At 44.7% G+C, this 23,245-nt stretch overlaps 1 protein-coding gene across 4 annotated transcripts in view; it reads right to left on the reverse strand.

Moving 5' to 3' along the window:
- Window positions 1-23,245, reverse strand: part of syne3 (spectrin repeat containing, nuclear envelope family member 3) — a 177,367-nt gene that overhangs the window by 11,420 nt on the left and 142,702 nt on the right. For 3 of the 4 annotated variants that reach the window (XM_072494475.1, XM_072494472.1, XM_072494473.1), the window contains one exon: window positions 8,817-8,852. The exons of the other annotated variant lie outside the window; for it this stretch is intronic. In XM_072494475.1, the coding sequence (XP_072350576.1) occupies window positions 8,817-8,852 (36 nt within the window). The remainder of the gene's footprint in view (window positions 1-8,816; window positions 8,853-23,245) is intronic. 4 annotated transcript variants of the gene reach the window in all.

The raw sequence follows: 23,245 nt of genomic DNA on the forward strand, positions 1-23,245 counted from the left end.
GAATTTACAGTGCAGAAAGGGGCCATTCGGCCCATCGAGTCTGCACCGGCTCTTGGAAAGAGCACCCTACCCAAGGTCAACACCTCCACCCTATCCCCATAACCCAGTAACCCCACCCAACACTAAGGGCAATTTTGGACACTAAGGGCAATTTATCATGGCTAATCCACCTAACCTGCACATCTTTGGACTGTGGGAGGAAACCGGAGCACCCGGAGGAAACCCACGCACACACAGGGAGGATGTGCAGACTCCGCACAGACAGTGACCCAGCAGGGAATTGAACCTGGGACCCTGGCGCTGTGAAGCGATTGTGCTAACCACTGTGCTACCGTGCTGCCCTGTTTAAACAGTAGTTTGAGACAGGCAAGAATCTGCAAGCTGGGTCCTGAAAGATATCGCTTTCTTAAAGTGGGATATCCAAGACATCTCTATTCAGCAAATATGCCTGTATTTGCTAACTGTATTTAAAAGTGAATTTTGACTTGAGATGGGTTTTGTTTGAGTGGAGAAAAAAGGATAACAGTTCGGAGCACTTCATTTTCCTTGTAACAGAGGAGACTGTGGTGGGGGGACATGATTGAGATGCATACAATTCTGAGGGGCATATGTAGACAGGAACAAAAGTTTCCCCTTAGGTGGAGAGGTCAATGACCAGGGGACATAGATTTAAGGAGAGGGGCAGGAGGTTTAGAGGGGATGTGAGGAAAAACCTTTTCACTCAGAGGGGGGTGGGAGTCTGGAACTCGCTGCCTGAAAGGGAGGTGGAGGCAGAGACCCTCAGCACGTTTAATGTGAAGTATTTAGATGTCCGCTTGCAATCCTAGGACAGAGAAGGCCAAGTGCTGGGAAATGGGATTAGAATGGTCAGGTGTTTGTATTTGACCAGCGCAGACACGATGGGCCTTTTCTATACTGTATGATGCTATGCCTCTATTTTATTGTTAAGCATTGTCTAACTGGTAGTTGCAAGCTGTTTTTCCTTGTGAGGTTAAAGTTAGTAATAAATTTGTTTTAATGTATCGTACTGTATACTTTTCCTTGGCCGCAGATAAATACTTTTCACTGTACTTCGGTACATGTGACAATAAATATCAAACAATTAATTGCACCCCTATTTGTGAATGAAATCACTCCTGGAGCGAAGATCCTTTCCTCACAGTCCTAAAAATTAAATTAAATATTCAGGTTTCTGTCCATCCTAGCGACTGTTAGTTAGAATGATCTATTTACGTATGTTGTGTTAGAACATTGCAGCGCAGTACATAAATCATTTTGCTATCTAACCAGCCCACTCCCAATGGCGAGTTACGGATCCTGACCAAGTATGGCGAGTACGATATCATTAACCCTCATTTGCATTAATTTCCATCTCATCAGTGAGATTGAAGCTAACGTAATTCTTTTTTCAGGGAGTAACTAGCTTAATCTAGCGGGACATCATGGCAGGAAACCTCAGACCAGTGATTTGCTCCTCCTGCACAATGTGGGAAATTAGATGCTTCCAGCATCCCTGGTGACCATGTGTGCAGAAGGTGTGTCGAAATACAGCTTCTAGTTAACAGGTTTAGAGATGGAGCTGTGGGTGGACTCACTGTGGAGCATTCGCGATGCTGAGGAAGTCGTGGATAGCAGGTTTAGCGAGGTAGTCACACTGCAACTGAGGATTGCACAGGCAGAACAGGAATGGGTGACCATCAGGAACAGTAAAAGGCTCAGGAAGGTAGTGCAGGAGCCCCCTGTGGTCATCCCCCCTCACAAATAGATATACTGCTTTAGATACTGTTGGGGGAAATGGCCTCTCGGGGAAAGCAGCAACATCCAAATCCACAGCACCGTGGGTGGCTCTGCTGCTCCGACGGGTGGGAGAAAAATGAGTATCAGGGCTCTAGTGATAGGAATTCAATAGTAAGGGGCACAGACAGAGGCTTCTGTGGCCACAAACGTTAATCAAGGATGGTATGTTGCCTCCCTGGTGCCAGGGTCTGGGATGGCACAGAGCGGCTGCAGGGCATTCTGGGGAGGAAAGGTGACCAGCCAGTGGTCGTGTTTCACATTCGTACCAACAACATTGGTAAACTAAGGGATGAGGACAGGAAGTTAGGAGATAAATTAAAATGCAGAACCTCAAATGTAGTAATCTCAGAATTACTCCCAGCTCCACACGCTAGAGAGAGCAGGAATAGGAGGATAGAGTAGATGAATGCATGGCTGGAGAGATGGTGTAGCTGGGAGGGATTCAGATTCTTGATGCACTGGGACCGGTTCTGGGGAAGGTGAGACCTGTACAAACCAGACAGGTTGCACCCGGGCAGAGCTGGGACCATTGTCTTTGCGAGGGCTTTCGCTAGTTCTGTTAGGGAGTATTTAAACTAGTGTGGCAGGGAGATGGGATCCCAGGTGTAGAAGATGTGGCTTGGAATTCCAGGAGAAGGGTTAAAAAGTCTCCAGCTGGGGAAAATGGTGGGGTTAAACTGTTTATACTTCAGTTGAAGGCCTATTACAAACAAGGTAGATGAGTTAAGGGCACAGGTAGACACACGGCTGCAAGATGTCATTGCTATAGCGGAAACATGGTTGAAGGAGGGGCACAATTGGCAGCTCAATATCCCTGGATATAGAGTTTTCAGGCAGGCTAGAGGGAGAGATAGAAAAAGGAAAGGTAGTAGCACTAACGGCTAAATAATCAATTCCAGGAGCAGCACGGTGGCGCAGTGGTTAGCACTGCGGCCTCACGGCACCGAGGTCCCAGGTTCGATCCCGGCTTTGGGTCACTGTCCGTGTGGAGTTTTCCCATTCTCCCCGTGTCTGCGTGGGTTTCACCCCCTCAACCCAAAGATTTGCAGTGTAGGTGGATTGGCCACGCTAAATTGTTCCTTAATTGGAAAAAAATGAATTCTATCAGTACTCTGAATGTATTTTTAAAAAGAATCAATTCCAGTTATGAGAAGGTGATAGAACTAAGTTTTGATACTTGCTGGATTTGTTGAAAGGCTACAATCAAGAATCATGTTTTAATCAGAAAAGCTGCAGTTACCTTAGTAAAGGATGCTGACTGCAAGAACAAAGTCTCAGTAAGTTTCTGAACTGGGGAAATGCAGTCTTCAAAACTGAGAAGTGTGTATTGAGTCTAATTTGATCTTACAAAGGTATGCACCCGATACTGGAATGCCATTCATAGTCACAGAAACAGCCAGAGAAGGAAAACCCTGCTAGACAGAGATTAGTCAAGTTTCAATCTCCTCAGACAAAACCATTAAAGAGATTAAATTCCAATACCTTAAAAGATGCACACACAGAGTACAAACATGAATAAAATGAGTTCATACTGCCGCAAATTCCATCCAATCTATTCTGATCACCTCATCAGCTAATCGACGGACATCTAGCTGGGCAAACCAAAGACAGGGTCCTCCAGGCAAAGAGCTAATTAGAGACAAAGCAAGGGTTAACCTAAAGACAAGCATCTCCCTAAAAGAGAGGCACCAGTAAGTTAGCCTTTGTTCTAACCACGTCTAGCCTGTCCTGGATCTATGCTCCTTTACTCTGCAATGTGCTTTCTTCTCCAAGTATCTTCCAAATTTATTATGTTTTGCACTGGCCAGTTGGCCGAAGTATAAGAAATCGTGTATCGTCAGCCGCACTGCCTAACATTAAATTCAAAAGTGAACTTTTACTATCGCACGGAATCGATCCTTTTATTGAGAGGAAACACAAGGATTCATCAATATCAGGATTCCATCAGAAGGGATGAAATACTAAACGGGTCAACAAACAAGGCTTTATGGGTTGAACTTGGAAATAAAAAAAGGGCAGTCACACTAATGGGAGTGTACTACAGACCCCCAAATAGTGAAAGGGAGATTGGAGAGCAAATATGGAGGCAAATCTCCGCCTGTAAGAACAACTAGGTTGTTTTGAATCACTAGCTTTCGGAGCACTGCTCCTTCCTCAGATGATTCACCTGAGGAAGGAGCAGTGCTCTGAAAGCTAGTGATTTGAAGCAAACCTGTTGGACTTTAACCTGGTGTTGTAAGACTTCTTACTGTGCGCACCCCAGTCCAACGCCGGCATCTCCACATCATGCAAGAACAAGAGGGCAATAATAGTCGGGGACTTTAACTATCCCAATATCAAACAATATAAGAGGAACTGAGGGAAACAAATTCATGCAGCGTGTCCGGGAAAATGTTTTCAACCAATTAGTGACAAACCCAACGAGAGGAGATGCAATTCTAGACCTAGTCATGGGAACGAAGAGGAGAAAGTGGGTGAAGCGACATTGGTGACAATATCGGGGATAGTGATCGCAATTCAGTTAGATTCAGTATCACCATGGAAACGATCAGCGATAAAGCAGGTGGAAAGATTTTGAACTGGAGGGGGGCAAATTTTGCGGAAATAGAGGATAGAGCTAGAGGATAAATCAGTGGAAAACTAGTGGGAAGCACTAAAAGGGAGAGATCCTGAATGTACAAAGTAGACATGTCCCACCAAAAATAATAGAGGTACTGCCAAATCTAGACCCCCTGGTTGTCTAGAGGAATACACGGTAAGGTCAAACAGAAAAATAAATTATACGGATGCACAAAGTACGAAACATTGCAGATAGCCCAGACGTGTATAGGAAGCTCAGGGACAAAGTCAAAAGGGAAATAAAGAAATCAAAGAGAGGGCATGAAAAAAGATCAGCAAGTAAAGTTAAAGAGGGTGCTAGGCCTTTTCTCATTAAAAACGGAGAAGGATGAGGGGCGACTTGATAGAGGTTTATAAGATGATCAGGGGAATAGATAGAGTAGACAGTCAGAGACTTTTTCCCCGGGTGGAACAAACCATTACAAGGGGACATAAATTTAAGGTGAATGGTGGAAGATATAGGGGGGATGTCAGAGGTAGTTTCTTTACCCAGAGAGTAGTGGGGGCATGGAATGCACTGCCTGTGGAAGTAGTTGAGTCGGAAACATTAGGGACCTTCAAGCAGCTATTGGATAGGTACATGGATTACCGTAGAATGATATAGTGTAGATTAATTTGTTCTTAAGGGCAGCACGGTAGCATTGTGGATAGCACAATTGCTTCACAGCTCCAAGGTCTCAGGTTCGATTCCGGCTTGGGTCACTGTCTGTGCCCCTGTGCGCGTGGGTTTCCTCCGGGTGCTCCGGTTTCCTCCCACAGTCCAAAGATGTGCAGGTTAGGTGGATTGGCCATGATAAATTGCCCTTAGTGTCCAAAATTGCCCTTAGTGTTGGGTGTGGTTACTGGGTTATGGGGATAGGGTGGATATGTTGACCTTGGGTAGGGTGCTCTTTCCAAGAGCCGGTGCAGACTCGATCGATCGAATGGCCTCCTTCTGCACTGTAAATTCTATGTCATCTATGATTAATCTAGGACAAAGGTTCGGCACAACATCGTGGGCCGAAGGGCTTGTTCTGTGCTGTATTTTTCTATGTTCTATGTTCTAAAACCCGAAGATGTTTACCAATATATTAATGGTAAAAGGTTAGTTAAGGAAAAAGTTTGATCTATCAGAGATGAAGAGAGGAACTTGTGTGTCGATGCAGAGGCTGTGGGAAGGGTTTTAAATGAATATTTTGTTTCGGTGTTTACAAAGGAAATGGATGATGCAGATATAGTCGTCCAGGGGGAACAATGTGAGATACTGGATGGGATAATCATAGAGAGAGAGGAAGTACTTGAAGGATTGGAATTCTTGCAAGTTGGTAAGTTGCCAGGGCCAGATGGATTGTTTCCGAGGCTTCTGAAGGAGGTCAGGGAGGAGATAGCAGATGCTCTGAGGATGATTTTCCAATCCTCACTAGATACATGGGAGGTACCGGAGAAATGCAAACATGGTCCCATTGTTTAAAAAGGGTTTGAAGGAAATGCCGAACAATGATAGGCCGGTTAGTCTTACATCAGTGGTGGGCAAATTAGTAGAATCAATCCTGAGAGATAGGGTTAACTGTCACACAAAAAGGCATGGACAAGACAGGGATAGTCAGCATGGATTTGTTAAAGGAAGGTCTTGCCTCACAGACTTGATTGAATTCTTTGAGGAAGAGCTAAGAAGGGTTGATGAAGGTAGTGCAGTGGATGTTGTGTGTATGGATTTTAGGGAGGCGTGCGACAAAGTCCCACATGGCAGATTGGTCAAGAAAGTGAAAGCTCATGGGATACAGGCAATGTGGCAAACCGGATAAAAAATTAGGGTTACCACCTTTTCTGGCAATACTCCTTCCGAACTACTGTACACTCTGTTGTTCCTCTTCTGCTGGAACAATGTTTTTTTGTCCACTTTAATAAACCCCACTGGCTTATCTTGTTTCAATGAGTTTGTCTTCCCAGCACTTTTCTTAAGCCACCAACAATACGACTTCATGTGCAACTTTATTACAATGAAAACATTCACGTTTTCTTATCTCTTCTCCTCTATCATAAGTTTCCTTTTTAACCTGAGACAAACTCTCTTCATATCTCTAACTAGACCTCCTTTGAACTAATTCAAAATCATCTGACGTTTCTGCTGCCAGGCTCAAAATTTCAAATTCTCTCTTTTTCCTTGTCCCTTTATAACGTTCCCAATCTTTCCATCACTCCCTCAAGCTTCCCCCTTTCCATTTCCTCCCTTTTCCTTTGCTATCCTCTCTCTTTCCTTTCCTTCTGCCATTACCAATCTCTCCTTTCCTTTTACCAAAATGAAAATGTTGGAAAATTTCAGCAGGCCTGGCAACTTCTGCAGGGAGAGAAAAGAGCGAACGTTTCGAGTCCAGATGACCCTTTGTCAAAGTCTGCTGCAGGTGCATCTGGACCAGATCTGGACTCAAAGGTCACCTGGACTCGAAACGTTCGCTCTTTTATCTCCCTACAGATGCTGCCAGACCTGCTGAGAATTTCCAGCATTTTCTCTTTGGTTTCAGATTCCAGCATCCGCTGTAATTTGCTTTTTTCCTTTCCTTTTTCCTGCATCTATAATTATTTCATTTGTAATTAAATTCTAGCAAATTCTAATGATCCTTTGTCTCCACAAGGACTGTGCAGTAATCACTCCTGTCGATACTGTCACGATCAGATGTATCTGCAGCAGGCAGGTTAGTGAGGATATGTTTCTGCAGGTGAGGATGGGATAAAGTATATTTTCCCCCTTGTTGGTTACGTTGTTTAGCGTGCAAGCAGGCCGGTGTAGCTTCACCAGGTTGGCACCTCATTTTTCTTTATGCCTGCCGCTGCTCCTGGCATGCACTCTTCCTTGAACCAGGGTTGATGCCGTGGCTTGGTAGTAATGGTAGAGTGCGGGATATGCCGGTTACAGATTGCAGCTGAGTACAATTTTGCTGCTGCTAAAGGCAGCCCTTCGTGGATGCCTAGTCTTGAGTTGCTAGATCTGTTCTGAATCTATCCCATTTAGTGCGATGGTAGTGCCACACAACACGATGGAGGCTACCCTCAATGTGAAGATGGGACTTCATCCCCATAAGGAATGTGTGGTGGTCACCCCCTCCGCTATGGTCATGGACAGATGCACCTGTGGCAGGCAGGTTAGTGAGGATATGTTTCGCTCTTGTTCCCTCACCACCAGCCGCCGTCCCAGTCTAGCAGCTATGACTTTTAGGACCTGTCCAGCTGTGGTAGTACTACCTAGCCAGTCTTGGTGATGGACATTGAAGTCCCCACCCAGAGTAAATCCTGCTTCCTCCAAATGGTGTTGCAACATGGAGGAGTACTGATTCCTCAATGGAGGTTGTGGTAATCAGCAGGAAATTTCCGTGCTCATGTTTGACCTGATGCCACGGGGTCCAGAGTCAATGTTGAGAACTCCAATCCCTCCCGACTGTATATCACTGTGCCACCACCCCTGTTAGTTCTATCTTGTCAGTAGAACAGGAAGAGTGATGATGGTGTATGATTCCGTGAGTATGACTACTTCATGGTATTGCTGGTCTGTGAGACAGCCCCCCCAATTTTGGCACAAGCCACCAGATGTTACTAAGGATGGGTTTGCAGTGTTGGCAGGGCTGAGTTTGTCATTTCCGATGCCTAGGTCAATGCTGGGTGGTCCTTCCGGTTTCAATCTGTTTTATTCTATTTGTAGCGGTTGAATACAACTGAGTGGCTTACCTGCCCATTTCAGAGGGCATTTAAGGGTTGACTACATTGCTGTGGGTCTGCTGTCACACATAGGCCAGACAGATAAGGTTGGCAGATTTCCTTCCCGAAAGGACATTAAGTGAACCAGATGGGTTTTTAACGACAATTGAGAATGGTTTCATGGTCACCATTTGACTTTTAACTCCAGGTTATTCAGTTTAAATTCCACCAATTGCTGTGCTGGGATTCGAACCCGGGTCCCCAGAGCATTACCCTGGATCTCTGGATCACTAGACAAGCGACAATAACACTGCGTCACTGCCTCTCCAGTTTGGTGTAGCAACAATACTGCCAAGACTAACATCTACATTTGTTTTTGCTGGGTAGGGTACTCCAGTATTTTTAATGTCGATTTAGAGAACCCTATTCAGTATTACCATAAAAATTGCAAACTAGTTCCCTTCATACTGCCGTAGAACCAGGCCCAGAGGCTACAGGGTATGGATCCTGCAGCAAATACCCAATAGGAGTGTTCCAATGCTTGAAGGATGCGTTAAAGTGAAAACCAATTATTACACGGCAGCAACAGAAAGTTGGTGAAAGACTTCCCTTCACCTGCCTTTTCAGTGAGATCCCAGTAATGAGACGACGCACCATAACTTGACACAATTGGTAGGAAAGGAAAAAACTGAATTAAACACATGAAGGAAGATGTAAGAAAATTAAATTACCTTCCTGAGTTCATCAACCTCATCTTGGCCTTGAATCTGAAGAAAGAAACATGAAAGTATAACACTGAGGAAAGCACACTACCAGAGCAATGTAGAGGTGATAGGCAATGCACTGCAGGCAATGCATTACTGGGCATCATATTGTAAGGGCACCAAATGCAGACACTACTTTGCACAATGAATAAATCAAGTTAAGAACATAAGAACTAGGAGCAGGAGTAGGCCATCTGGCCCCTCGATCCTGCTCCACCATTCAATGAGATCATGGCTGATCTTTTGTGGACTCAGCTCCACTTTCCGGCCCGAACACCATAACCCTTAATCCCTTTATTCTTCAAAAAACTATCTATCTTTATCTTAAAAACATTTAACGAAGGAGCCTCTACTGCTTCACTGGGCAAGGAATTCCATCGATTCACAACCCTTTGGGTGAAGAAGTTCCTCCTAAACTCAGTCCTAAATCTACTTCCCCTTATTTTGAGGCTAAGCCCCCTAGTTCTGCTTTCACCCGCCAGTGGAAACAACCTGCCCGCATCTATCCTATCTATTCCCTTCATAATCTTATATGTTTCTATAAGATACCCCCTCATCCTTCTAAATTCCAACGAGTGCAGTCCCAGTCTACTCAACCTCTCCTCGTAATCCAACCCCTTCAGCTCTGGGATTAAACTAGTGAATCTCTTCTGCACACCCTCCAGTGCCAGTACGTCCTTTCTCAAGTAAGGAGACCAAAACTGAACACAATACTCCAGGTGTGGCCTCACTAACACCTTATACAATTGCAGCAGAACCTCCCTAGTCTTAAACTCCATCCCTCTAGCAATGAAGGACAAAATTCCATTTGCCTTCTTAATCACCTGTTGCACCTGTAAACCAACTTTTTGCGACTCATGCACGAGCACATCCAGGTCTCTCTGCACAGCAGCATGTTTTACTATTTTATAATTTAAATAATAATCCCTTTTGCTGTTATTCCTACCAAAATGGATAACCTCACATTTGTCAACATTGTATTCCATCTGCCAGACCCTAGCCCATTCACTTAGCCTATCCAAATCCCTCTGCAGACTTCCAGTATCCTCTGCACTTTTTGCTTTACCACTTATCTTAGTGTCGTCTGCAAACTTGGACACATTGCCCTTGGTCCCCAACTCCAAATCATCTATGTAAATTGTGAACAGTTGTGTGCCCAACACTGATCCCTGAGGGACACCACTAGCTACTGATTGCCAACCAGAGAAACACCCATTAATCCCCACTCTTTGCTTTCTATTAATTAACCAATCCTCTATCCATGCTACTACTTTCTGTTGCCCCCCTAAAGATTTCCCAGTCCTCTAGTCTCCCACTGATCTTTGCTACTTTGTATGTTTTTTCCTTCAATTTGATACCCTCCCTTATTTCCTTAGATATCCACGGTCAATTTTCCCTCTTTTTACTGTCCTTCCTTTTTGTTGGTAGAAACCTTTGCTGAGCACTGTGAAAAATCACTTGGAAGGTTCTCCACTGTTCCACCATAAAGTCTTTGCTCCCAGTCTACCTTAGCTAGTTCTTCTCTCATCCCATTGTAATCTCCTTTGTTTAAGCACAAAACACTAGTGCTTGATTTTACCTTCTCACCCTCCATCTGTATTTTAAATTCCACCATATTGTGATCGCTCCTTCCGAGAGGATCCCTAACTATGAGATCCTGAATCAATCCTGTCTCATTACACAGGACCAGATCTAGGACCGCTTGTTCCCTCGTAGGTTCCATTACATACTGTTCTAGGAAACTATCGTGGATACATTCTATAAACTCCTCCTCAAGGCTGCCTTGACCGACCTGGTTAAACCAATCAACATGTAGATTAAAATCCCCCATGATAACTGCTGTACCATTTCTACATGCATCTGTTATTTCTTTGTTTATTGCCTGCCCCACCATAATGTTACTATTTGGTGGCCTATAGATTACTCCTATCAGTGACTTTTTCGCCTTACTATTCCGGATTTCCACCCAAATGGATTCAACCTTATCATCCATAGCACCAATGTCATCCCTTACTGTTGCCCGGATGTCATCCTTAAATAACAGAGCTACACCACCTCCCTTACCATCCACTCTGTCCTTCCGAAAAGTTTGATACCCTCGGATATTTAACTCCCAGTCGTGACCATCCTTTAACCATGTTTCAGTAATGGCCACTAAATCATAGTCATTCACGATGATTTGCGCCATCAACTCATTTACCTTATTCCGAATACTACGAGCATTCAGGTAAAGTACACTTATGTTGGCTTTTTTATCTCTGTTCTGAATCTTAACACCTCGATCAGTAACCTCGCCTAAGTTATATTTCCTCTTAACCTTTCTCCTAATTTTCCTTGTCGTTGAACCCATATCTTCATGTAACAACCTGCCGCGTCGCTTACCATTAATGTTTTCACTTCCCATTCTATTTCTTTTAGTATTCCTGGTCCTATTCACTGAGCTCCCCTCAGTCACTGTACCTTGTACTGTCGCCCTTTTTGATTTTTGAGTATGGCTTCTCTGCCTTACACTTTCCCCCTTACTGCCTTTTATTTCTGTCCCTGTTTTACTACCTTCCAACTCCCTGCATTGGTTCCCATCCCCCTGCCACATTAGTTTAAACTCTCCCCAACAGCTCTAGCAAACCCCCCCCGCCCCCCCCAAGACATCGGTTCCAGTCCTGCCCAGGTGCAGACCGTCCGGTTTGTACTGGTCCCACCTCCCCCAGAACCGGTTGCAGTGTCCCAGGAATTTGAATCCCTCCCTCTTGCACCATCTATCGAGCCACGCATTCATCCTCTCTATCCTGACATTCCTACTCTGACTAGCTCGTGGCACTGGTAGCAATCCTGAGATTACTACCTTTGAGGTCCTACTTTTTAGTTGAACTCCTAGCTCCCTAAATTCAGCTTGTAGGACCTCGTCCCGTTTTTTACCTATATCGTTGGTGCCTATGTGCACCACGACAGCTGGCTGTTCACCCTCCCCCCCCCCCCCCAGAATGTCCTGCAGCTGCTCCGAGACATCCTTGGCCCTTGCACCAGGGAGGCAACATACCATCCTGGAGTCTCGATTGCGTCCGCAGAACTGCCTGTCTATTCCCCTTACAATTGAGTCCCCTATCACTATAGCCCTGCCATTCTTCTTCCTGCCCAGCTGCGCAGCAGAGCCAGCCACGGTGCCATGAACCTGGCTGCTGCTGCCTTCCCCTGGTGAGCCATCTCCCTCAACAGTATCCAAAGCGGTATATCTGTTTTGCAGGGAGATGACCGCAGAGGACACCTGCACTGCCTTCCTACTCTTGCTCTGTCTTTTGGTTACCCATTTTCTATCTCCCTCAGTACCTTTCACCTGCGGTGTGACCAACTCGCTAAATGTGCTATCCACGACGTTCTCAGCATCGCGGATGCTCCAAAGTGAGTCCATCCGCAGCTCCAGAGCCGTCAAGCGGTCTAACAGGAGGTGCAACTGGACACACTGCTTGCAGTGAAGGAGCCAGGGACAGTGGACGTGTAAAAGATACTTTTACTTTGCCTTATTGAATTCTATAACACCATAGATATAGGAGCAGATGTAGACCATTCAGCCCATCCAGTCTGCTCCTCAATTCCATGAAATCATGACTGATCCGGCATGATTATCCTCAGATCCACTTCCCCTCCTTATCGCCATAACCCTTGATTCCCTCACCTGATTAACAATCTGCCTCTCTCAGCCTTGAACAGACTTAACGACCCAGCCTCTACAGCTCTCTGCGGTAAAGAATTCCACAGATTCACTCCCCTCAGAGAAGAAATTCCTCATCTCGGTCTGAAATGGGCGACCCCTTACTCTGGTCCTAGGCTCTCTCACAAGGGGAAACAATCTCTCAGCATCTATCCTGTCAGCCCCCTGAGAATCCAATATGTCTTAATAAGATCACCTCTCATTCTTCTAAACTCCAATGAGTACCGGCCCGACCTACTCAACCTCGCCTCTTACTAAAATCCCTCCATACCCGGGATCGACCTAGTAAACCTTCCCTGGACTGCCTCCAATGTCAGTATATCGTTCCTTAGGTAAGGGAACCAAAACTGTTCACAGTATTCCAGGTATAATAATAATAATCTTTATTGTCACAAGTAGGCTTACATTAACACTGCAAAGATGTTGCTGTGAAAAGCCCCCAGTCGCCACATTCCGGCGCCTGTTCAGGTACACATAGCGAGAATTCAGAATGTCCAAACCACCTAATAGCACGTCTTTCGGGATTGTTGGAGGTGTCATGGGACTGTCACTTTAAGAAATGTTTGTCTTCTCAAGTGGCTGCAGTGATGTCAGTGTGTGGGTGGAGCTGGGCTCTTGCTCTGCTTTTTACTTTCGTTTTGAGCTGGAAACTGTTTTTGGCTCTGAGTTTTAGTTTTGTTTGCAGTTGGAGAGCTGCATTCAACCAAGGAGGTGTATTTTGGTCTCTCTCTCTGCCTGCTAAAGAATGTTTCCAGATCACTTGATGATTTCAAAGTAATACCTGTTTCTGTAAGGAATGCAAACCTACTGTCTTTGTTAAAAAGGGTCTTTGACTTATGGATGTTGTCAGGAAAGTTACTACGGGTTACTTATAGAATACTGTCTCTTTGGGGGGAGTATCAGTGTTGGTAGTTGATAAGATGTTTACTGTGTGTTTATTAAATGTTAACTGGATTCATAGAATAAACATTGTTTTTTTAAAAAATACTTTCGGTCTCTGTTGCATCACACCTTTAAAGTGGGCCCTTGTGCTCCTCATAACCAAAATCTATTACAAGTTGTGGGTCAGGTGAACTCCATGATCTACTTTGGTGTTCTCTAAACCCTGGCCCATAATAGAGGAAACCGGGAATCAAACCTGGGACCCTGGAGCTGTGAAGCAATTATGCTAACCACTGTGCTACCATAAGACATAGGAGCGGAAGTAAGGCCATGCGGCCCATCGAGTCCACTCCACCATTCAATCATGGCTGATTTCAACTCCATTTACCCGCTCTCTCTCCATAGCCCTCAATTCCTCGAGAAATCAAGAATTGATCAACTTCTGTCTTAAAGACACTCAACGTCCCGGCCTCCACCGCCCTCTGTGGCAATGAATTCCACAGACCCACCACTCTCTGGCTGAAGAAATTTCTCCTCATCTCTGTTCTAAAGTGACTCCCTTTTATTCTAAGGCTGTGCCCCCGGGTCCTAGTCTCCCCTGCTAATGGAAACAACTTCCCTGCCTCCACCCTATCTAAGCCATTCATTATCTTGTAAGTTTCTATTAGATCTCCCCTCAACCTCCTAAACTCTAATGAATATAATCCCAGGATCCTCAGACGTTCATCGTATGTTAGGCCTACCATTCCTGGGATCATCCGTGTGAATCTCCACTGGACCCGCTCCAGTGCCAGTATGTCCTTCCTGAGGTGTGGGGCCCAAAATTGCTCACAGTATTCTAAATGGGGCCTAACTAATGCTTTATAAAGCTTCAAAAGTACATCCCTGCTTTTATATTCCAATCCTCTTGAGATAAATGACAACATTGCATTTGCTTTCTTAATTACAGAATCAACCTGCAAGTTTACCTTTAGAGAATCCTGGACTAGGACTCCCAAGTCCCTTTGCACTTCAGCATTATGAATTTTGTCACCGTTTAGAAAATAGTCCATGCCTCTATTCTTTTTTCCAAAGTGCAAGACCTCACACTTGCCCACGTTGAATTTCATCAGCCATTTCTTGGACCACTCTCCTAAACTGTCTAAATCTTTCTGCAGCCTCCCCACCTCTTCCATACTACCTGCCCCTCCACCTATCTTTGTATCATCGGCAAACTTAGCCAGAATGCCCCCGGTCCCGTCATCTAGATCGTTAACATATAAAGAGAACAGCTGTGGCCCCAACACTGAACCCTGCGGGACACCACTCGTCACCGGTTGCCATTCAGAAAAAGAACCTTTTATCCCAACTCTCTGCCTTCTGCCTGACAGCCGATCGTCAATCCATGTTAGTACCTTGCCTCGAATACCATGGGCCCTTATTTTACTCAGCAGTCTCCCATGACGCACCTTATCAAAGGCCTTTTGGAAGTCAAGATAGATAACATCCATTGGCTCTCCTTGGTCTAACCTATTTGTTATCCCTTCAAAGAACTCTAACAGGTTTGTCAGGCACGACCTGCCCTTACTAAATCCATGCTGACTTGTCCTAATCTGACCCTGCACTTCCAAGAATTTAGAAATCTCATCCTTAGCGATGGATTCTAGAATCTTGCCAACAACCGAGGTTAGGCTAATTGGCCTATAATTTTCCATCTTTTTCCTTGTTCCCTTCTTGAACAGGGGGGTTACAACAGCGATTTTCCAATCCTCTGGGGCTTTCCCTGACTCCAGTGACTTTTGAAAGATCATAACTAACGCCTCCACTATTTCTTCAGCTATCTCCTTTAGAACTCTAGGATGTTGCCCATCTGGGCCCGGAGATTTATCAATTTTTAGACTTCTTAGTTTCTCTAGCACTTTCTCCTTTTTAATGGCTACCATATTCAACTCTGCCCCCTGACTCTCCGGAATTGTTGGGATATTACTCATGTCTTCTACTGTGAAGACTGATGCAAAGTACTTATTTAGTTCCTCAGCTATTTCCTTGTCTCCCATCACTAGATTACCAGCGTCATTTTGGAGCGGCCCAATGTCTACTTTTGCCTCCTGTTTGTTTTTAATCTATTTAAAGAAACTTTTACTATCATTCCTAATGTTACTGGCTAGCCTACCTTCATATTTGATCTTCTCTTTCCTTATTTCTCTCTTTGTTATCCTCTGTTTGTTTAAGTAGCCTTCCCAATCTTCTGACTTCCCACTACTCTTTGCCACATTATAGGCTTTCTCTTTTGCTTTGATGCATTCCCTAACTTCCTTTGTCAGCCATGGCTGCCTAATACCCCCTCTGATAACCTTTCTTTTCTTTGGGATGAACCTCTGTACTGTGTCCTCAATTACTCCCAGAAACTCCTGCCATTGCTGTTCTACTGTCTTTCCCACTAGGCTCTGCTCCCAGTCGATTTTTGTCAGTTCCTCCCTCATGCCCCTGTAGTTACCTTTATTTAACTATAACACCTTTACATCTGATTCTACCTTCTTTCTTTCAAATTGGAGATTGAATTCTACCATATTATGATCACTGCCTCCTAAGTGTTCCCCTACTTTAAGATCTTTAATCAAGTCTGGCTCATTACATAACACTAAGTCCAGAATGGCCTGTCCCCTCGTGGGCTCCATCACAAGCTGTTCCAAAAAGCCCTCCTGTAAACATTCAATGAATTCCCTTTCCTTGGGTCCACTGGCAGCATTATTTACCCAGTCCACCTGCATATTGAAGTCCCCCATGATCACTGTGACCTTGCCTTTCTGACATGCACTTTCTATTTCGTGGTGCATTTTGTGCCCCTGGTCCTGACCACTGTTAGGAGGCCTGTACATAACTCCCATTATGGTTTTTTTGCCTTTGTGGTTCCTCAACTCCACCCACACAGACTCCACATCATCTGACCCTATGTCGTTTAGTGCTTTTGATTTAATTTCATTCCTAATTAACAAGGCAACCCCGCCACCTCTGCCTACCTCTCTGTCTTTTCGATAGGTTGTGAATCCCTGGATGTTTAAATGCCAGTCCTGAACCCCCTGCAACCACGACTCTGTGATGCCTACCACATCATACCTGCCAGTCACAATCTGGGCCACATGCTCATCTACCTTGTTCCATACACTGCGCGCATTTAAATATAGCACCTTTAATTCTCTATTGACCGTCTCTTTTTGTTTTCTTAGTGTGGTGGACCTTGGTTTACTGAGCCTTTCCATATACTGTGTCATATTTTGTGGGATGGGGACTATCGTAACCTCTCCTGAGTTCTGTCTTTTCGTGCTTTTTTTGTATTCCTAAGCAGCTACGCTTCCCATTGATTACTTTACCTCTTGGTTCCCCGACTTTCCCTTTCCCCCCCAATCTCTAGTTTAAAGTCCTATTGACCACCCTATTTACTCTTTTCGCCAGAACACTGGTCCCAGCTCGGTTCAGGTGGAGACCATCCCAACGGTATAGGTCCCCCCTGTCCCAAAACTGATGCCAGTGTCCCATGAAAAGAAACCTCTCTTTCCCACACCACTCTTTCAGCCACGTGTTAACTTCCCTTATTCTTGCCTCCCTATGCCAATTTGCACGTGGCTCGGGCAGTAATCCGGAGATTATGACCCTTGCGGACTTGCTGCTAGGGATGGTCTAACTAGTGCTGAGTACAGTTTTAGCAAGACCACCCTATTTTTATACTCCATTCCCTTTGAAATAAAGGTTAACAATCAATTTGCATTTCCAATTACATGCTATCTTGCATTTTATCTTTTTGTGATTTAAGCATTTTCTGCAGTCTTTCTTCACTTAAATATTATTCAGCTCCTTTGTTCTTCCTACCAAACTGGATAACTTCACCTTTTCTTACAATTAAATTCTATCTGCCAAGTTTTGCCATTGTCAACCCTTGTTCAAAAAATTTAAATCAAGTTTTTTAAACGCGATTTTCCTTTAAGAAATCCACACTGGCTAATTAACACATTTGTCCATCTATTAAATTTGTCCCAAATTATTGTTTCGAGACACTTTCCCCAAATTGACTGGCCTGTAGTTCCTGGGCTTTTCTTTACACCGTTTTTTTGATCAAGAGTGCAATGTTTGAAATTCTCCAGTCGTCTAGCACCAACCCCAATTCTAAGGAATACTGAAAGATTATGGCCATTGTCTCTGTAATTTCCACTCTCATTCCTCTCAGAATCTTTGGATGTACCTCATCTGGTCCTTGTGTCCTGCCACCTTTAAGTACATACTGCCTCTACAGCATTGCTTTCTTCCCAAGTCCAAATCTTTTAAAGGTCTGAATTACCTCCTCATTCACTATGGCCTCGATAGCATCTTCTTCCTCATTAAAGACAGATGTCAAATATTCACCGATTACCTCAGCCATGTCCTCTGCTTCCATACTAAATCATGCTCCCTAATTAGCCCCACCCACTCCTCCTTTTACTATTTATTTGCCTATAGAATACTTTGGTCTTCCTTTTTATGCTGGCTGCCAGTTTCTTCATACTCCCTCTACTTTTTTACCCCATTTGGAACCTTCTAGATTCACCCTGGTTCTCAACTGTAATTTCGATCTGTCTTTATCGCAATTTTTCTCTGTTCTGATCCAGGAAACTCTGGATTTGTTTTCCTTATCTTTCCCTTTCAAGGGAATATACCTTGACTGTGCTTGAACACTCTCTTCTTTGACTGTCCACTGTTCAGCTACCATTTGCATCAGTATTCACCAAAGAGAAGGAATTGGTAGATGTTGAGTCTGGAGAAGGGTGTGTAGATAGCCTGGGTCACATTGTGATCCAAAAAGACAAGGTGTTGGGTGTCTTAAAAAATATTAAGGTAGATAAGTCCCCAGGGCCGGATGGGATCTACCCCAGAATACTGAAGGAGGCTGGAGAGGAAATTGCTGAGGCCTTGACAGAAATCTTTGGATCCTCGCTGTCTTCAGGGGATGTCCCGGAGGACTGGAGAATAGCCAATGTTGTTCCTCTGTTTAAGAAGGGTGGCAGGGATAATCCCGGGAACTACAGGCCGGTGAGCCTTACTTCAGTGGTAGGGAAATTACTGGAGAGAATTCTTCGAGACAGGATCTACTCCCATTTGGAAGCAAATGGACGTATTAGTGAGAGGCAGCACGGTTTTGTGAAGGGGAGGTCGTGTCTCACTAACTTGATAGAGTTTTTCGAGGAGGTCACTAAGATGATTGATGCAGGTAGGGCAGTAGATGTTGTCTATATGGACTTCAGTAAGGCCTTTGACAAGGTCCCTCATGGTAGACTAGTACAAAAGGTGAAGTCACACGGGATCAGGGGTGAACTGGCAAGGTAGATACAGAACTGGCTAGGCCATAGAAGGCAGAGGGTAGCAATGGAGGGATGCTTTTCTAATTGGAGGGCTGTGACCAGTGGTGTTCCACAGGGATCAGTGCTGGGACCTTTGCTCTTTGTAGTATATATAAATGATTTGGAGGAAAATGTAACTGGTCTGATTAGTAAGTTTGCAGACGACACAAAGGTTGGTGGAATTGCGGATAGCGATGAGGACTGTCTGAGGATACAGCAGGATTTAGATTGTCTGGAGACTTGGGCGGAGAGATGGCAGATGGAGTTTAACCTGGACAAATGTGAGGTAATGCATTTTGGAAGGGCTAATGCAGGTAGGGAATATACAGTGAATGGTAGAACCCTCAAGAGTATTGAAAGTCAAAGAGATCTAGGAGTACAGGTCCACAGATCACTGAAAGGGGCTACACAGGTGGAGAAGGTAGTCAAGAAGGCATACGGCATGCTTGCCTTCATTGGCCGGGGCATTGAGTATAAGAATTGGCAAGTCATGTTGCAGCTGTATAGAACCTTAGTTAGGCCACACTTGGAGTATAGTGTTCAATTCTGGTCGCCACACTACCAGAAGGATGTGGAGGCTTTAGAGAGGGTGCAGAAGAGATTTACCAGAATGTTGCCTGGTATGGAGGGCATAAGCTATGAGGAGCGATTGAATAAACTCGGTTTGTTCTCACTGGAACGAAGGAGGTTGAGGGGCGACCTGATAGAGGTATACAAAATTATGAGGGGCATAGACAGAGTGGATAGTCAGAGGCTTTTCCCCAGGGTAGAGGGGTCAATTACTAGGGGGCATAGGTTTAAGGTGAGAGGGGCAAAGTTTAGAGTAGATGTACGAGGCAAGTTTTTTACGCAGAGGGTAGTGGGTGCCTGGAACTCACTACCGGAGGAGGTAGTGGAGGCAGGGACGATAGGGACATTTAAGGGGCATCTTGACAAATATATGAATAGGATGGGAATAGAAGGATACGGACCCAGGAAGTGTAGAAGATTGTAGTTTAGTCGGGCAGTATGGTCGGCACGGGCTTGGAGGGCCGAAGGGCCTGTTCCTGTGCTGTACATTTCTTTGTTCTTTGTTCTTTGTTCATTTCTCCAGCCAACCTGACTCCAATTTACTTGGCCCAGATCTGTTCTTGTCATTTAAGTTGGTTTTCCCCAGTTAATTAATTTTACTCTGGATTGCTCTTTTCTTTTCCACATAGTCAACCTAAATCTGTTGACATAGTGATCACTGTTCCCTAAATGTTTCCCTCCTGACACTTGACCCCTTCATTCCCAAGCACCAGGGCTAGCAGCAGTGCTGCCTTTTTCATTGGATGGAAAGATTTTCCTGAACATGCTTTAGGAACTCTTGTCCTTCTTTGTCCTCCACATTATTACTATCCCAGTGTATATTCGGATAAATTCCACCATTATAACTGCTCATCTATAATTTCCTTGCAAAGTCACTCGTCTACATTCTCCTCACCTGTAGGTGTACAACATAGAACATAGAACATAGAAAATACAGCACAGAACAGGCCCTTCGGCCCACGATGTTGTGCCGAACCTTTGTCCTAGATTAATCATAGATTATCATTGAATTTACAGTGCAGAAGGAGGCCATTCGGCCCCTTGAGTCTGCACCAGCTCTTGGAAAGAGCACCCTACCCAAACTCAACACCTCCACCCACCACCAAGGGCAATTTGGACATTAAGGGCAATTTATCATTGGCCAATTCACCTAACCCGCACATCTTTGGACTGTGGGAGGAAACCGGAGCACCCGGAGGAAACCCACGCAGACACGGGGAGGACGTGCAGACTCCGCACAGACAATGACCCAAGCTGGAATCGAACCTGGGACCATGGATCTGTGAAGCAATTGTGCTATCCACAATGCTACCGTGCTGCCCTTAAGAACAAATAAATCTACACTATATCATTTTCCCGTAATCCATGTACCTATCCAACAGCTGCTTGAAGGTCCCTAATGTTTCTGACTCAACTACTTCCACAGGCAGTGCATTCCATGCCCCCACTACTCTCTGGGTAAAGAACCTACCTCTGATATCCCTCCTATATCTTCCACCTTTCACCTTAAATTTATGTCCCCTTGTAATGGTGTGTTCCACCTGGGGAAAAAGTCTCTGACTGTCTACTCTATCTATTCCCCTGATCATCTTATAAACCTCTATCAAGTCGCCCCTCATCCTTCTCCGCTCTAATGAGAAAAGGCCTAGCACCCTCAACCTTTCCTCGTAAGACCTACTCTCCATTCCAGGCAACATCCTGGTAAATCTTCTTTGCACCTTTTCCAGAGCTTCCACATCCTTCCTAAAATGAGGCGACCAGAACTGTACACAGTACTCCAAATGTGGCCTTACCAAGGTTTTGTACAGCTGCATCATTACCTCATGGCTCTTAAATTCAATCCCTCTGTTAATGAACGCGAGCACACCATAGGCCTTCTTCACAGCTCTATCCACTTGAGTGGCAACTTTCAAAGATGTATGAACATAGACCCCAAGGTCTCTCTGCTCCTCCACAATGCCAAGAACTCTACCGTTAACCCTGTATTCCGCATTCATATTTGTCCTTCCAAAATGGACAACCTCACACTTTTCAGGGTTAAACTCCATCTGCCACTTCTCAGCCCAGCTCTGCATCCTATCTATGTCTCTTTGCAGCCGACAACAGCCCTCCTTACTATCCACAACTCCACCAATCTTCGTATCGTCTGCAAATTTACTGACCCACCCTTCAACTCCCTCATCCAAGTCATTAATGAAAATCACAAACAGCAGAGGACCCAGAACTGATCCCTGCGGTACACCACTGGTAACTGGGATCCAGGCTGAATATTTGCCATCCACCACCACTCTCTGACTTCTATCGGTTAGCCAGTTCGTTATCCAACTGGCCAAATTTCCCACTATCCCATGCCTCCTTACTTTGTGCAGAAGCCTACCATGGGGAACTTTATCAAATGCCTTACTAAAATCCATGTACACTACATCCACTGCTTTACCTTCATCCACATGCTTGGTCACCTCCTCAAAGAATTCAATAAGATTTGTAAGGCAAGACCTACCCCTCACAAATCCGTGCTGACTATCCCTAATCAAGCAGTGTCTTTCCAGATGCTCAGAAATCCTATCCTTCAGTACCCTTTCCATTACTTTGCCTACCACCGAAGTAAGACTAACTGGCCTGTAATTCCCAGGGTTATCCCTAGTTCCTTTTTTGAACAGGGGCACGACATTCGCCACTCTCCAATCCCCTGGTACCACCCCTGTTGACAGTGAGGACGAAAAGATAATTGCCAACGGCTCTGCAATTTCATCTCTTGCTTCCCATAGAATCCTTGGATATATCCCGTCAGGCCCGGGGGACTTGTCTATCCTCAAGTTTTTCAAAATGCCCAACACATCTTCCTTCCTAACAAGTATTTCCTCGAGCTTACCAATCTGTTTCACACTGTCCTCTCCAACAATATCGCCCCTCTCATTTGTAAATACAGAAGAAAAGTACTCATTCAAGACCTCTCCTATCTCTTCAGACTCAATACACAATCTCCCGCTACCGTCCTTGATCGGACCTACCCTCGCTCTAGTCATAATTGCACCTTTTTTATTCCTCACCTTAATCAATATCTCCACCCCTTGCCTTTTTTCTCCTTTCCTATCTTTTCTATACACCTTGCATCAACGAAAATTTTAATACCCAGTATTGCTAATCTTTGATCCAGATCTCTGAATAGCCATTACATCGTATTTTCTTTCACATGGCAATCTGCATCTCCAACTCACCAATCTTACTGACCACACTCTGTACATTCACATATGTGCACAGTACCCCTGATTTCGACTTTAATACTTTTCCCCTCGGACCCCTTCATTCCTTATTCTACTGCTATCTATCTCAGTATTTTGTGCACCTCGATAATCCTCTCTGATATTTTATCCTGGTTCCCATGTTAATGTTGTAAATGTTGTGACAATTGAATGCATGTTCCAGTTGTGATGAAGAACAGCCGATACTAATTATGGAAAGGTTCGGGCACATACATAGGAACCAGTTTCCATATGTGTTGGTGACCATGTGGAAGGGAAAGGTAGTTTGCCTGTATGTTATACTGGGTTTTGTAACTACACCAATGTTGAAGACAGATTGGCTCCAGCTTCTTCCTTTGCCATATGGATATTCAGCGAGCTAACACCCACACCACTGCCAAGTTAGTTTAAAGCCTGTACAATAGCACTAGCAAACCACCCTGCAAGGAGCTCATTCCCATCCCTATTTAGGTGTAAGCCCTCTGGCCTGTACATGTCTCAGCTCTCCCAAAGACAGTTCAGCCACAGATTCATTTGCTTTATCCTCCTATTTCTAAATTCAATTGTGCATGGTACTGGGAGTAACCCACAGAGACTACTTTTGAGGTCCTGCGGACGAACCCTAAATTCTGACCAAATTCATTTTTC

The sequence above is a fragment of the Scyliorhinus torazame genome, chromosome 2 (assembly GCF_047496885.1).
Source record: "Scyliorhinus torazame isolate Kashiwa2021f chromosome 2, sScyTor2.1, whole genome shotgun sequence".
Lineage (NCBI taxonomy): Eukaryota > Metazoa > Chordata > Chondrichthyes > Carcharhiniformes > Scyliorhinidae > Scyliorhinus > Scyliorhinus torazame.